The sequence below is a fragment of the Acanthochromis polyacanthus genome, chromosome 9, assembly GCF_021347895.1.
Source record: "Acanthochromis polyacanthus isolate Apoly-LR-REF ecotype Palm Island chromosome 9, KAUST_Apoly_ChrSc, whole genome shotgun sequence".
Taxonomy (NCBI): Eukaryota; Metazoa; Chordata; class Actinopteri; family Pomacentridae; genus Acanthochromis; species Acanthochromis polyacanthus.
This window is the reverse complement of record NC_067121.1, coordinates 40,118,855-40,132,272: the sequence shown is the minus strand read 5'-3', so window position 1 is coordinate 40,132,272 and position 13,418 is coordinate 40,118,855. Positions and strand designations below refer to the sequence as shown.

The following is a 13,418-nucleotide window of genomic DNA, read 5'->3' as shown; positions in this document are numbered from 1 at the left end:
CACTAAAAGGTCCAAAGTCAGTACAAAGAGATTAAATAAACTACAGAGAGATGCCAACCTAACACTAGGAGCAACAAGTTAATCACACCGAGATAAAAAGGAAGATCCAAAATTAACACAGTGGAGACGAAATCATCAGAAAGAGACAAACCACGACCACAATGAGACACAAAATACCACAAAAATGTCCAAAATGACTGCAGGGAGCAAAAATAACCAAAAGGAGATGCATGATGACAAAAAGAGGCAAAATACAAAACAAACACAGAAGGATTAAAAGGTAATAAAAAGAGATGAAAGGGTGCTTTAAGGAGGTGCCAAGTGAACGCAGAGACATAAAAAGACCACAAATGCATGGAAAACTGCAACAATGAAGTACAAAATGACTAAAGAAAGATCCAAACTGAAAAGAAACAGGAAAAACAACACAAAACAATGCCAAATTAACACAAAGAGCAACAAAATGGTCACAAGGAGACACAAAATACCACATAAATGTGCAAAAATGGCTACAGGGTGCTGAAAAACAATCACAAAAAGACGCTAAACAACAAAAACAGATGATAAATCAGTGATCAGACAAAGATGCAAAATATAACAAGAACAACAAGAAAATGTCTGAAAACAAATTAAGTGGAAATTCCCTCAAAAGATTCAAAATGAATATTGGGTATGCAAAAGAACAGTGTTTAGCTTTAAAATCATGTGAAGATACACACTCAAAACTACAAAAAAAAGACCACAAAGAGGGACAGAAGACTGTCATTTTGCATTTTTTTGTGCCTGGAGGAAGTCTTTTACCGTACATGCTTGTGCCCAGGGATCCATTTGCTATAATCTCTCACAATAGCAGATCAAATGATGACATTCCAACACCTTCAAAGCCAGATGCTGTAACTGACCGCATACAGGTGGAAAGACTTTGAACAGCACTCATGAGAAGGACGCACTCAGCTGAGCATATCGACTGTAACAGCATTGATTGTACTTGTGCTGAAGCTAGTAGTACTACATGTTTGAAAGATCCAGGTCATGGAGATCTGCAGCTTGGATATCCACTCTGAGAGCCACTCCACTTTCATTTCCCTTAAAAAAATTATTCTAATACTGTGTGAGGTTGTGTGCATGACTGGACTAAAGGCTCTCTGGAGGATGCATTCACACAAACACACACTGAAGCCTCCCTGGAGAGGCATTTTTCATGATCTCTTGTTTCAGGGAGCGCTGATCCATGACAGCGTGGTCATGTGATGTGTAAGGATCAGTGGACCACAGCGATGTCCCTGCAACCTGAAGAGAAATGAGGAGATTTAGGGGGGGGGAGCACCATTTTCTGTGTCACCAGAGTCTCTGCATTTATCTTTAAGTTCATTTTGCTTGTGCATCATCAGAAAGTGCACCGGCAGGTTTGGGAAGAGAGTAAATAGAAAGAGAGGTACCTTATCTTATTTGTGCTGTTTCACTTCCACTGCACTGGAGAGAAGTAAATCTCCTTCTCAAACTGCAAATAGAATCGAGTATAGTTACAGCCTGCAGCAGCAGTTAGTCTGAATGCAAGCGGAGCTGGATTTAATCTTTAGATCTTGCTGCCACCGTTCATGTGGATGCTGGTGAGTTGGGATGGACAGCTTTTTACTTCATGACCAAACTGACAACTCCTTCCACAGCAGAGATTCATAAAACAGAATGCAGAGGTCAGGTTTAGGTTTTAACTGATACTTGTCTTTTCAGGCTGATACACATTACTTGTAATCAAGGACACTAACACATGATATTTGAAAATGATGTACATTTCCAGTAAAAATAAAAATATTGGTGAGAAAATTTATACCAAAAACTCCAACACAGAATTGGTTGAAATGCCCACGGTTAAACCTGTTGAATGAAAAGACATTTTGACATCCGTCAGTGCTGATTGGCTGTTACTCATGTTGAGTAGCCAATCAGGTGGTGTTAGACAAGATAACAGGGTAACAACACATTTTGAGATGAATTTATTTAAAAAAAGAGCAAAAACCTAACAAAATAGGCCACCATTAGGTTTGTGGTTTAGCAGGACTGTAATGATCATAAATATGTTCCTCTGTCTCTGTATCAACATGCCACCAGAAATATGCAGAAAACACACATGCAGCATTAAAAATATGAAAATGAGAAGTATTTCCTTTGACCTCCTTTTGCATTTTACAGGCTTTGAACTCTTTCAAACAGAATGACATACCGTCTGGTGTATCACGCCAGGTTTTAAGACATCAAAAGCTTCTTTTGAATCATTTAACTCCATGTTTGCACTGTTATAGTTGCAAAGTCTTAATCCATGCTTTTCATATCAAACATTACATACAAATATTGTCAGAGTTTCCCCCGTTGGAAGCTTTCTAACACATAAGATCATCAACATTCTTCCATTTAAAGTGCCAAAGATCACAAAATTATAGGCATAAAATCAGAATTTTGCATCAGTATGGCACCTCTAAAAGGCAAATCGGAAAACTGGACACTCAAGATGTGGCATCCCCAATGGTATATGTTAAAAAGAGGAATCTGGAGAAAGAAAGAGCATGAGGCCAAACAAACAGTTAGTGTCTGAGGACAAGTTTCCTCTTTGACAGAAACTTAGCAAAGAACTCATTCAGCATCTGGCAGCTTCATCTGATACCAGGTTGATCCTCTACAGTCTGGAGAAGTTTGATCAGTGGGAACCAAGAAACCACTTTTTCAGAAGGAAAATCTCACAAAGATTGGAGTGGAGATCAATGGGAAATAGAGCTGTAGGGTGATAAATCAAATGCTCAGTTCCAGTTATCAACAACCTGTGAGAAGAAGAGTTGGAGAAAGGTACAAGAAAGGAGTGGTTGCAACAAGGTGGAGGGTTTAGGGCCACCTTTCTGCCAGTGGCATGGTGGATATCAACCAAACTGATGGAAAAATAAATCATTCATCACACTACATTTACAAATAAAAGGTTAAAAACACCGACGAGCTCACACCTGAATATTATAGAAGCTGTGTAGGATCATTTGGACAGATAAAAAATATAAAAGACACCCGAAATCTGAAGAAGAACTCTGGGAAGTGCTGATGAAAGCTTTCTATAATATACCACAAGATTTACCAAAGAAAACCTCAAAACTCTCTTCTCAAGAGAGTTCCAGATGTAAGACGTGCAAAAGGAGGTCAGAGTGAACACTGAGCCTCTTCAAACCACTTGTTTTTCATTCCATATACATATTACTTGTATATTGTGTGGACAATTGGACAAAGTTGTCTGACATCAAGTCTTTGAGGACTGATTTCTGTGTAAGCAAGAAGTAAATCCAAATAAATCAATGCCACAGTAAAAACTCTGCACCTGAAATTGACGTTGGGTGCATTGTAACTGACACTGGGACCAAAATCAATCGTCAACAAGCAAAGTGGTGCACCCTGATCATGTAAACAGATCTTCAGCCCTGCCAAAAGCTCACCTAGGTTAAGTAGCCAAGACTCCGCTGTGAGCCAGTGTTTTGGATTACACATCTAATCCATTTGCTGCACAGTGTCTAGGAGAAACAGAGGTATAGATTGATTAGAAAGAGTGAGAGGACTCATTCTGGCCTCGTAAAGTGAGTGATGGTGTGTCAGTATGACCCTATTTTTTGGCGAGTGAATGAGAAGCAGTTTTTCTCAGTAATGTGAGGAAAGAAAGCTACATAACTAGAGCAGCTGTGATGCTAGATTAGGTATGGACAGGTTTTTTTTTTTCATGAGGAAAGAGCTAGAACTCCTCATACCAAATATGGCTTTTTTTCACTTCTGCATGAGGTCAAAATGCACAAACTTGGACACCAAGGAAGAGGAAGAAACTGGGAGAATTTGGAAATAAAAATCTGCGTCTCCATTCCAGGTCGAAGTGAGAGCTTAAAAACTCGTGGGGAAATGTACATTTTCTTTTACCTAAGCAGTAATTTAAATTCTATTCACAGTCATGACTCTGACAGTGAATGCATACTCCCAGCAGTGAAGATGTTTTTGAAGCTATTTTCCAACATTTAGCTGCAGCTCTATCAAATTTCATACAACAGGAAAAAAGCAGGACAATGCTTGAAAGAATTAATCAGTTTTCCAAAATATAAAGGAAAAAGAAAGCTAAAAATAACTGGTCATGAATTCTAACAGTTTTAATTTATTGGAGCAGATATGTAGGTGAATGCATTTTCTTGATTTTTGAGTGTCAGATTTGCATGTCCTCTGGTACAGTGCAATACAATGTACAAAGCAAACTTTATCTGTTAAAACTTCCACAAAGACTGGTGCATTCTGTGCCCTCTTCTTCATCACGTGCCACCATGCAACAACTGTCGCACAAATCCAGTACGCTGCCAACCTCACATGCCAAAGCCTTTTTCTAATTAGATCCCTGTGATCAGATTTAAGAACGCTGGTCCTCGGCCTGATGTGTTGGTGGAAGCGATGGCAGCCATTCACACCGCGTAAACACTTCACATCAGCTCCCAGACGCCGTGCATACATTAGAAGAAATCAAAGGGTAGGTGCAGCGTTAAGTGTTCTGTTTAAGTGTTCCGTGAAGCAGATGCATAAAGAGCGATCATCATTTTATCTCCAGACTGAGGCTGCAGCTCTTGTGTTGCACGTTTCTAGAACAAGGCAATACAAAAGCTTTACATAAGTCATTAAGTCAAGATACGAAAAGAACATGAGGGAGTGTGAAAGGCATTGTACAGAATATGACTCAGTGCAGCAGAAGTCAGCATCAACATCTTCCATTATTGAGACTTGTTTTGCTTTCTTTAGAAACTGTTTTATGATTTTGGCTTTTGATGGTTGTCATGCTGCAATATTTATTTCTGCAGACTGGAAGTATATCCTCAGACTGTCTGTCACTTCCTCGACAGCGTTTGCACTCAAATCATCACAGTTCAGCCTTCGTTCTTCACTGTCAGGACGATGCATTCACTGTGGCGGTCTGGTCCAGATTCACACCAAACATGCTGACCAAATTATTTTATTTTGGTCTCATCTGACTAAACAAATCTGCTTCTTCTCCAACATACTTTTTTCATGTCTTTTAATAAAACATAATCTTGTAGTTTTGTGCCTAACAGCAAGCAAAGTTGTTTTTTGTAAATGCTGTGCATCCAGGCTGACTCTATCCACTGTCTTTCACCCTGTCTGAGTTGCTATTTCAGGTTTTAGAGGAGTTATCTATCGATTTTTAAAGCTAGTTTGTCTAAATAGCAATTTGCAATCTTCTTTTAGCAGGAGCCACTGTTGCACTGCTTTTACTATGGCTCATTCAATACCTCCTAATTAAGAATTGTGGTTTGACTGATGGCTGCACAGTGCTGTACTGGTTAGCACTTTCGTCTTACAGCAAGAAGATGCTCGGTTCAAATCCCGGCCTGGGCCTGGGATCTTTCTGCATGGAGTTTACATGTTCTCTCTGTGCATGCGTGGGTTTTCTCCGGGTACTCCGGCTTCCTCCCACAGTCCAAAAACATGCTGAGGTTAATTGGTTACTCTAAATTGTCCGTAGGTGTGAATGTGAGTGTGATTGTGTGTCTGTATATGTAGCCCTGTGACAGACTGGTGACCTGTCCAGGGTGTCCCCTGCCTTCACTGAGTCAGCTGGGATAGGCTCCAGCACCCCCCATGACCCTAGTGAGGATAAAGCGGTGTATAGAGGATGGATGGATGGATTGACTGATTTTTAGATGTCAGGGAGCTGCAGACATCCCCTCACTAAACAAGAGTACATATTCACAAACTCTAACAAATCCACTGAAATACTAATGAACTGAGTTAATTAAGCTCAGTGGTGTGTTTAATGTTTGCTTTGATCGTATGACGATGGATCCTGTTTGGTTGAATTACTTTTCATTAGTTGTTTTGTTGACAGTGTTTCTCATCACTCTCTTTCCGAGGATGTTTGTCTGCACTTATTTATGACTTCTTTTTTTTAAAATTTCAGTGGTAGTGCTTTACAATGTGTTACTCATTCACACGTCAAATGACAACAGAGCTGCTGGGAGTAACTTTAGGGGGGTTGAACTGCCAACACTGGGCTTAGTGGACAACCTGATGAACCACCGGAGCCACAGCTGACCACACAGCAGTAACAAGGCTTCACTGGAGCAAACCAAGTGGACTGAGTGGAGAGGGGGGGTTGGGAAGTAATTCTTCTGTTTGGTTTATTAATCATATATTTTAAGTAGGATACTACTAAATTAGTATCCATATGGTCTTTCAGAGAAGTGTGTAAAGATAATTTTGTATCTTTGTACATAATGTGTATAATAGCCATCGTCTTGGTAGTAGACTCCACCCCTTCCTGTGTGGAGATGGTAGAGGATGGTGCCTTTTTATACTGGGTGGATGCTTTTGCAACTCAGTGCTGTGTAAGAGTACCTGTTTTTAAAGCAAAAATGAGGGAAAAGACAGAGCTCTGCATCAAAGTTTGGATGCTGTCTTTGAGTCCGTTGCTGCTGTGTTATCACTCAAGTAAGGAGCAAATATCATTAAAACCTCACATTGACCAGTTTCTTTGTTTCCTTTTCCGTCTTTGAAGTCACACAGATTTTTCGGGTCTTCTCGTCTCAAGCTCTTTCCACCTTGAGATTTTCTAAACTGGGGCGGCACCATGTCTTGTTCTATGTTTAGAGACCTGCAGAGAGTGGATCGTCCATCAAGAAGCTGCCTTACTATGGCTAGAATAGGTGTTAAGTTTGTTGTGCTTTATTTCTGCTTCAAATTTGGTAGAAGTTCAGTTAGGAATTTTTAGAAGAGGCTCAATAAAATCTGTGTTTAGTGTCATATTTTCAGTTTGATTAGGTGGAAGAAAAAAAAATCCAGCTTTCTTGGAGTTGTTTAAAGCTCATTCTGGTCCATAGAGTCCAAACATGTTTACCTTACTGGTGTGGAGCTGTTACTGACTGAATTTTAAAGGATGTTTTTTTGAAATTAAAAAAAAAAACCCAAAGCTTAAGGGATTAAAAGAACTGGGAGTTGTGCAGACCTCAAGTGTGCTGATGGTTTGTTCCAGATATGTGGAGCGCATCCTGCCAGGTCTGAACCGTTAACAAGACAGCACAGATTTTGACTCTAAAATATTCAGTGCTTTGCAAACTAGCTGTTAAATGTTTGTCAGTTTGTTGGCGCAAGCGCTGGAAGCGGTGCAAAGACACGGGGACTGGAGTGATGTCATCTGCTTGACTATATTCCACTGGGTTGGGTTTTTTTTTTTTTCTTTTGGAGCATGAAGCAGTTTTATTTTGGCTATGAAGTTGGGTGGTTGTTCCCTGAAAGACAGCTGTCCCCTTCAAGCACAGATTGCATGCTGTTGTCAGTGAGTGAGCCACTGAGCCACAAAATAAAATGACAGTGATTAGCAGTGAGAGCTAATTGCAACAGAGTAGACATTAGTGAGATGTGGCTTAAAAACGTCATTTGGAGTCCGTTTCTGCAGCATTTTAGAGCTGCCCCGCATGTCACAGCAAACTACAGGACACCCAACGTATTCCAGTTCACTTACTGTAAGTTCAGCTCCTGTGAGAACAAATGTGACACAGTCCACATAATGTGATTTCACTGGGATTTGTCTGGAGCATCGACAGCGCTGTCTGGTTAAACCGTCTACCAAATACCTGGAACATGTGAGAATCATACAAGGTTTTAGGTGTTCCATCTGTTTCCATCTCCTGAATATAATTACAACTGGGCTGATATTCTGAAGGGCTCCATGTGTTTGTCTGGCATAACAATAGTGACAAACAAGAATCCTAAATAGGCAGCAGCTGAACAAACTCCACTGCCTTAATGGGAGATTTCTCATTGTGTTTCTTTTTTATTTGATACCAAACTGCTTTTTCTCAAGTCAACAATGCACTTTCAACATTTTTTTTCCTTTGCTTTTTCTTCCAGGTGCTTGTGCTGAGGGCTGGCAGAAAGGAACTGAAGACAGAACGAGTGGATCATCCGGGTTCCGTTGCAGACAAACCTGACGAAAGACGTTTTACTTCAAATGCAGAACCTTTGAGGGAACCTCTGCGCTCAGTGACTCCCTCCACTAACAGAATGTTCTTTAGTGACTTCCCCACTTCAGAAAGGGAAGGATATTAACAGCTTTCCTTGTCATTATCTTGGAACACATTGGAATTTAAACATTTTCTCCGATGCTTACCTGCAAGGCAAATCCAGTGCTGGATGTATGTCTAATCTCACCCCGGGAATAAGCAAAAACTTTGAGCTTTTTACTACCTTTTTTTTCTTTTTTTTCTGAACACTATACACCCTGATGATCACAAGGGAATATGTCACTGTATTCCTGGTGGGCTCCTGTTTACTGTTGGGCGACAGCTCCCAAATCCCCCAGCAGACTTTGCTCCAGAGCAGGACTAACAGGGGTGCGGTGACGTCACCCCGGGGAGGCACAGGAAGTCAGAATGTGAAGGCGTCTTTTGAGGAACTGAAGTCCTTCGATGGCCGGATGAGGCTGAGGAGACACGGGAAGTCGAGGGTCCAGCGGATTAAAAGAGGCTGGGTGTGGAACCAGTTCTTTGTGCTGGAGGAGTACATGGGATCTGAACCTCAGTATGTTGGAAAGGTAAGTAAATATCCACCTAATCCTCTAAGCTTTCGGTATGAAATGTCTTTCTCTTAACTTTAGTGCTACTTTGACAATGCCATTTAAAATTTCTGGAACTGCTATGGCTTTTTCTTTCTGTTAATGGTAAATCGTGAAACCTGCACATTTTGGATGCCTAAAATTAAGCAATGACAATGAATTTTTCCATGTAATCAAACGGGTGGGTTGTTTTTTTTTATTCTTCCCTCTTAATGAAGTGGTGCTACATTTGAGGTTGGAAATGAGAGATGCTACATATAAACTGCTAAAATCACCTGGTTGAGGTTAAAACTAGCACTCTAAGTTAGAAGACCTCACCATCACAATTACAGTAGTAAAGACAGAGTTCAAATGAAACGGCCCCGACGAAAAGAAACGACGACTGACCGTTTGAAAAAGCAAATAAAAAGCAGTCGTCTACATACAAGTCCAGTGTTTCAGTTGCTTAAATTTCAGTTACTACGACCACTATTTGAACATCAGCATAAAGCTGCTTGAAGGCTTTTGCTGAAACAACTGATGCTGTCACAAGACTGCTAGAAGATGCTTCATGATAAAATGTGACCATAAACTGATTTCTGCTGCATGACATTTTAAGAAACAGAAATTTTTAGTCGTTCCAAATTAAATTTAAGACGGGTCCAGTTGAATATTTTTTAAATGACTTTGATGGAGGTACACAGCAATCCACTAGCGGCATCAATGGCTTAAAATGCACTTTGATGCAAAGACTATTCTGTTTTGTACTACAAGCTTTCTGAAATGTTCTGTTTACATATGCAAATGAAGAAAGCTGTAATTGAATATGCACACATCTGCATAAACACCCTAAGCAGTTTTGTGAACGTTGGAGAAAACTCTGGTTCAAAACCTTAGTTTCATTCTGCTCAAGAACTTTTTACAGAGATGACTGAAAATCTTTCAAATACTGTCAAATACCAAGTTTTTAGGATTAAATTGTTCCATAAATCACGCTCTGTGTGATAAGTGGATAACATCTTCTGTAAAACCGTTCAGAATGTAGACAGGAGTAAAACTGTCAAGTGTGGTGCATTTATGTGATACTGAAGTGTTTATTTCTTGCGCAGTGTAGGAAAAAAATAACTTTATAAAACTCAAAAAGCTAACAAAAACTTATAATACCAAATGCCAGATAAGAAGCTTCCGATGGATGAAGAACAAGTAAACTAGTGGTTTGTCTACTAACCTCATTACAGTCAAAATAAACACTTAAAATTGATTCTTACATTTATGGGTTCAATTTGTGCTCATACTATATACAAACGCATTTGTAAAAGAACTTTTCTTCACCCTATAAGCTTCAGTCAATTCCAGCCATTTTCAGTACAAAAAATCGCTAATATTTTATCTGTAAATAAAAATATGACGAGAAATACAGGGAATATTGGACACGCATCGCGAGGTGCATTTCCTTGAAAACGACCTATTCATGGATTATAAACCGACTTCAGGACATGTTTTGGACAAAATAGTTTACTGGCTTGTTCCGTCTGGATGTCCAAGGTTGGATTATGGTCGTTTTTTGTGGAATATTTTCATCTGTGTGTAATAATGAACCCGGACATGTGAGTCGCGCTGTGTGCGTTAAAGCCGTGAATAGAGAACGGATGGATGGATATTCATTGTTTGTCGGACAAATGTGTTTATATTACCTGCTGTGGTAATCACATCTGAAAGTGGTTTATACCGGCGGATTCATGAGAATCTAAGCTTTCCATCGGCGTATAGTGTTTCTGTCATTGAGCTGGCAGTGTTGTTCTATTTCGAAAAATGCTTATGCAGATATCAAAACGGCCTGCCCGCGGGCCGTTGAACCGCAGCGCATATTTCACCCAGGCTGTATGAGAGGTTCTGCGTCCTGCTGCTGCTCTTACTTTTTAGTCAGAAAACCTCCTGACGGGCAGCGATGGCAGCTCTCTCCCCTTGCAACTCTGCTTTCAAACCTTTCTAACCTCCCTTTTGTGCTCAGCGATGGGTTTTTGAGGGATGACTGGGTCAAACTAAGAGGATGACTTGTGCGGCCTCTCGCTCCCCTTTGTTGTCTTGAGTCTGCTCTCTGCTGACTCCTGCCTGCTGAATCGATGGCTGCAATGCACGGTAATTGAAGACAACATCCAAGGGGAGGAAGTGCAGCTGATAAAATAATGACCAGGAAGGATTCACAGTAAGGGCCAGCTCCAGACAACATGGAACATCCACAATTACTTTAACATTTCATGATAAATGCTTCTGGGCCTTCTCTTCCATATTCTTTGTGAGGCCACGAAGGAAAACCTCAATAATTACACTGATGTGTTCTGGAAAGGTGCAAAGAATCTGCCTTTAACTGCTCTGTAGCTGGAGGAGATATTATTACCAGCACGTCTTCTATTTCTTTGCAAATATTCCAATGTCTAGCTCCATTTGGTTGTAACAAAAACAGGGCAGCAAGTGTCACTGTGGTTCAAGCAGAAGCTAAGGAGACTGCAGGGGGGCTCCTTATGTAAAATAACAGCCTTACTCTGCATAATATTATATAGTTGTCCATTTGACTGCAGTGTTATGCATGCATAGGTAGGAGCTGGTAAACAGAGTGCTGGGACAAGAGGGGTGGCATAAATCTAAAAGTTCTGGCTTCCTGTTCCAGTGATTAAATACTGAAGGGACAGTTGTGCAGAAATTTGTGACCCTGGTCTGGAAACTGATAAAACATCAAAGATCTGCTTTTGGATGACTAAACTCGATAAAACGAGCTGCAAACGTCTGCACAGTGTTGGACATGAAGGCGATATTTGTAATAATTCTGAGACATTTTTCTCCGCTCTCTGTTTTCCAATCATCTCCCCGCAGAGGACTCAGTTGTGAGAAGCACTTTCACACACTAACTCCAAATGACATTGCTGAGAGTATTAAGAGGAGTTCAGGATTTGGCGGCGGATGTGATCGGTTTGGCCGACCGCTCGCCAGCAGCTTCCCCACCAGCCAGTAGACTGGAAACAGCTTTTTCTCTGCTGGAGGCGTCCAGCTGGCAGGCAGACAGAGACAGAGAGAGCGCGCGGGTCAGAGGCAAAGAAATCAAATAACCTGGATTTGACGTGGAAAAAGCATGTGGGCATCAGATGTGGGACAGAAAACAAAGACGGGCGTAAGCTGATTGTGTGGTCTGTAGAAACCTGGGCCACGTTCTTCATATGTGGATAACACAGTTAGAATGATGTGATTGTTGATAATTCAATACAAACCGTTACCAGTCCTTCAAATGTGGCTCAAACCCGCCACAGTAGAAGTTTATTCGGTTAGTTGGATCCTGACGTGGATCGAGCCTTTAGAAGGTGAATCGCCATCATGAAGGACATTCCAGTGACGCCTTTTAGGCCGCAGAAATGTTTGTTTTGGATGAAAACATGTATGTCAGGGTTCTCACCAGGATTCTTTTACAGTGTAACAGCAGGTCCTCCTGCATGCGCATGCGCCATAGCCTTCATTAAATCTCGCGAGCGGCCAGATGTCAGCCAATGAGCGTCACCCAGATGCTCCAAATGCTCGTGATTTAGGTCACTATTCACCATACATGGCATCACGGAAACAACAGAGACATGCTAATTGTAACCCCGAGATTGGAAGCGACTCTTAATTTTAGACAGGAACGGGTCAATCGACAGGAAAGTACAGCTGAGGTGGGGAGACATAAATTAACCTAGATAGGCACCCAGTCGATAAAAACAAACGCACATGGCGTTATCTGTCAAAATAACAGTGTAGCGTCCCTAATCACAGCGTAATCTTTTAAACTGACAGCGTAACGGCCCGGTACGCTGAAATGCGCTGGTGAGAACCCTGTATGTTATGGACGAATTATTCAATCAGTTTGGGTTAGTTCTAGCAAATTAATTTCACAATAAAGAATAAAACACATTTACATATGACAGATCAGCTAAAAATCTGTTCTTTTCTATCTGCTAAGCTAATTAGATTCGGATTTTTATGCACTTAGCTGTTAAAAAGTAGAACCAGACAACGTGCCATGTGATGCAGATTTGTTACTTTAACACTGAAATGTATGAAAGTTTTCTTGTATCATTACTTCTCATTGTATGCAGCAAATCATTTCAGTCATATGTGAGTCTATTTTTCTACTGTGCAGCTGCAGTAAAGAAATTAATTGTACTTTATTTTCTTTATTAGACAAAGATAATACACACAACATTAAATATTATAAATGTATTCTGCCAGATGCAGCTGAAAGCTCATTTACATCTGCGGTCCCTGATGCAGAAGTAAAATACAGTAGTAAGCTGTGGGTAATTAAAACTCTACACTTTGGGAAAAAAAAATGAATTAAGCATATTTAACTCCTTTAAAAAAATAAATAAACTTAAACTGGGAATCCCAAAACAAAATAAATATGCAGCTAGTTCTCGGTTATTTTAGCATAATTAAAAGCAGAATATGCAATGCAGGAAGTTCAAGGTTAAATGAAACTGCTCGATAAAATCACGGATCAGAATAAAGAATAAAGGGGCACATTATAGAGGAGTGTGGTAATCCAAAAATCTTGCTCCCGGCTTTAAAGGATATTTATCAAACTGAATGTTTGTTTAAGAAAACATATTGTTCTCATGGTTCTGTCCCAATAAATCAACATGAGCATAAGGAGGAAAGTTATTTGGAAACTGCAGAAGCCACAGAAGTTTTCTCTCAACAAAACATTTTTGCTGTTCTTGCATCATTTTCTATTCAAAAGGCTCAGTTTACTTCATGTCCAAACCATGCATCCAGTGAAAAGGCTGAACTG

General features: G+C 40.4%; 1 protein-coding gene across 1 annotated transcript in view; it reads left to right on the top strand.

The window, feature by feature from the left end:
* The window catches only part of LOC110962647 (cadherin-12-like), a 140,273-nt gene that overhangs the window by 35,462 nt on the left and 91,393 nt on the right, over positions 1 to 13,418 (top strand). The window contains exon 2 of the mRNA XM_022210641.2: positions 7,921 to 8,602. Coding sequence (XP_022066333.1) covers positions 8,294 to 8,602 — 309 coding nt within the window. The 5' untranslated portion in view covers positions 7,921 to 8,293. The remainder of the gene's footprint in view (positions 1 to 7,920; positions 8,603 to 13,418) is intronic.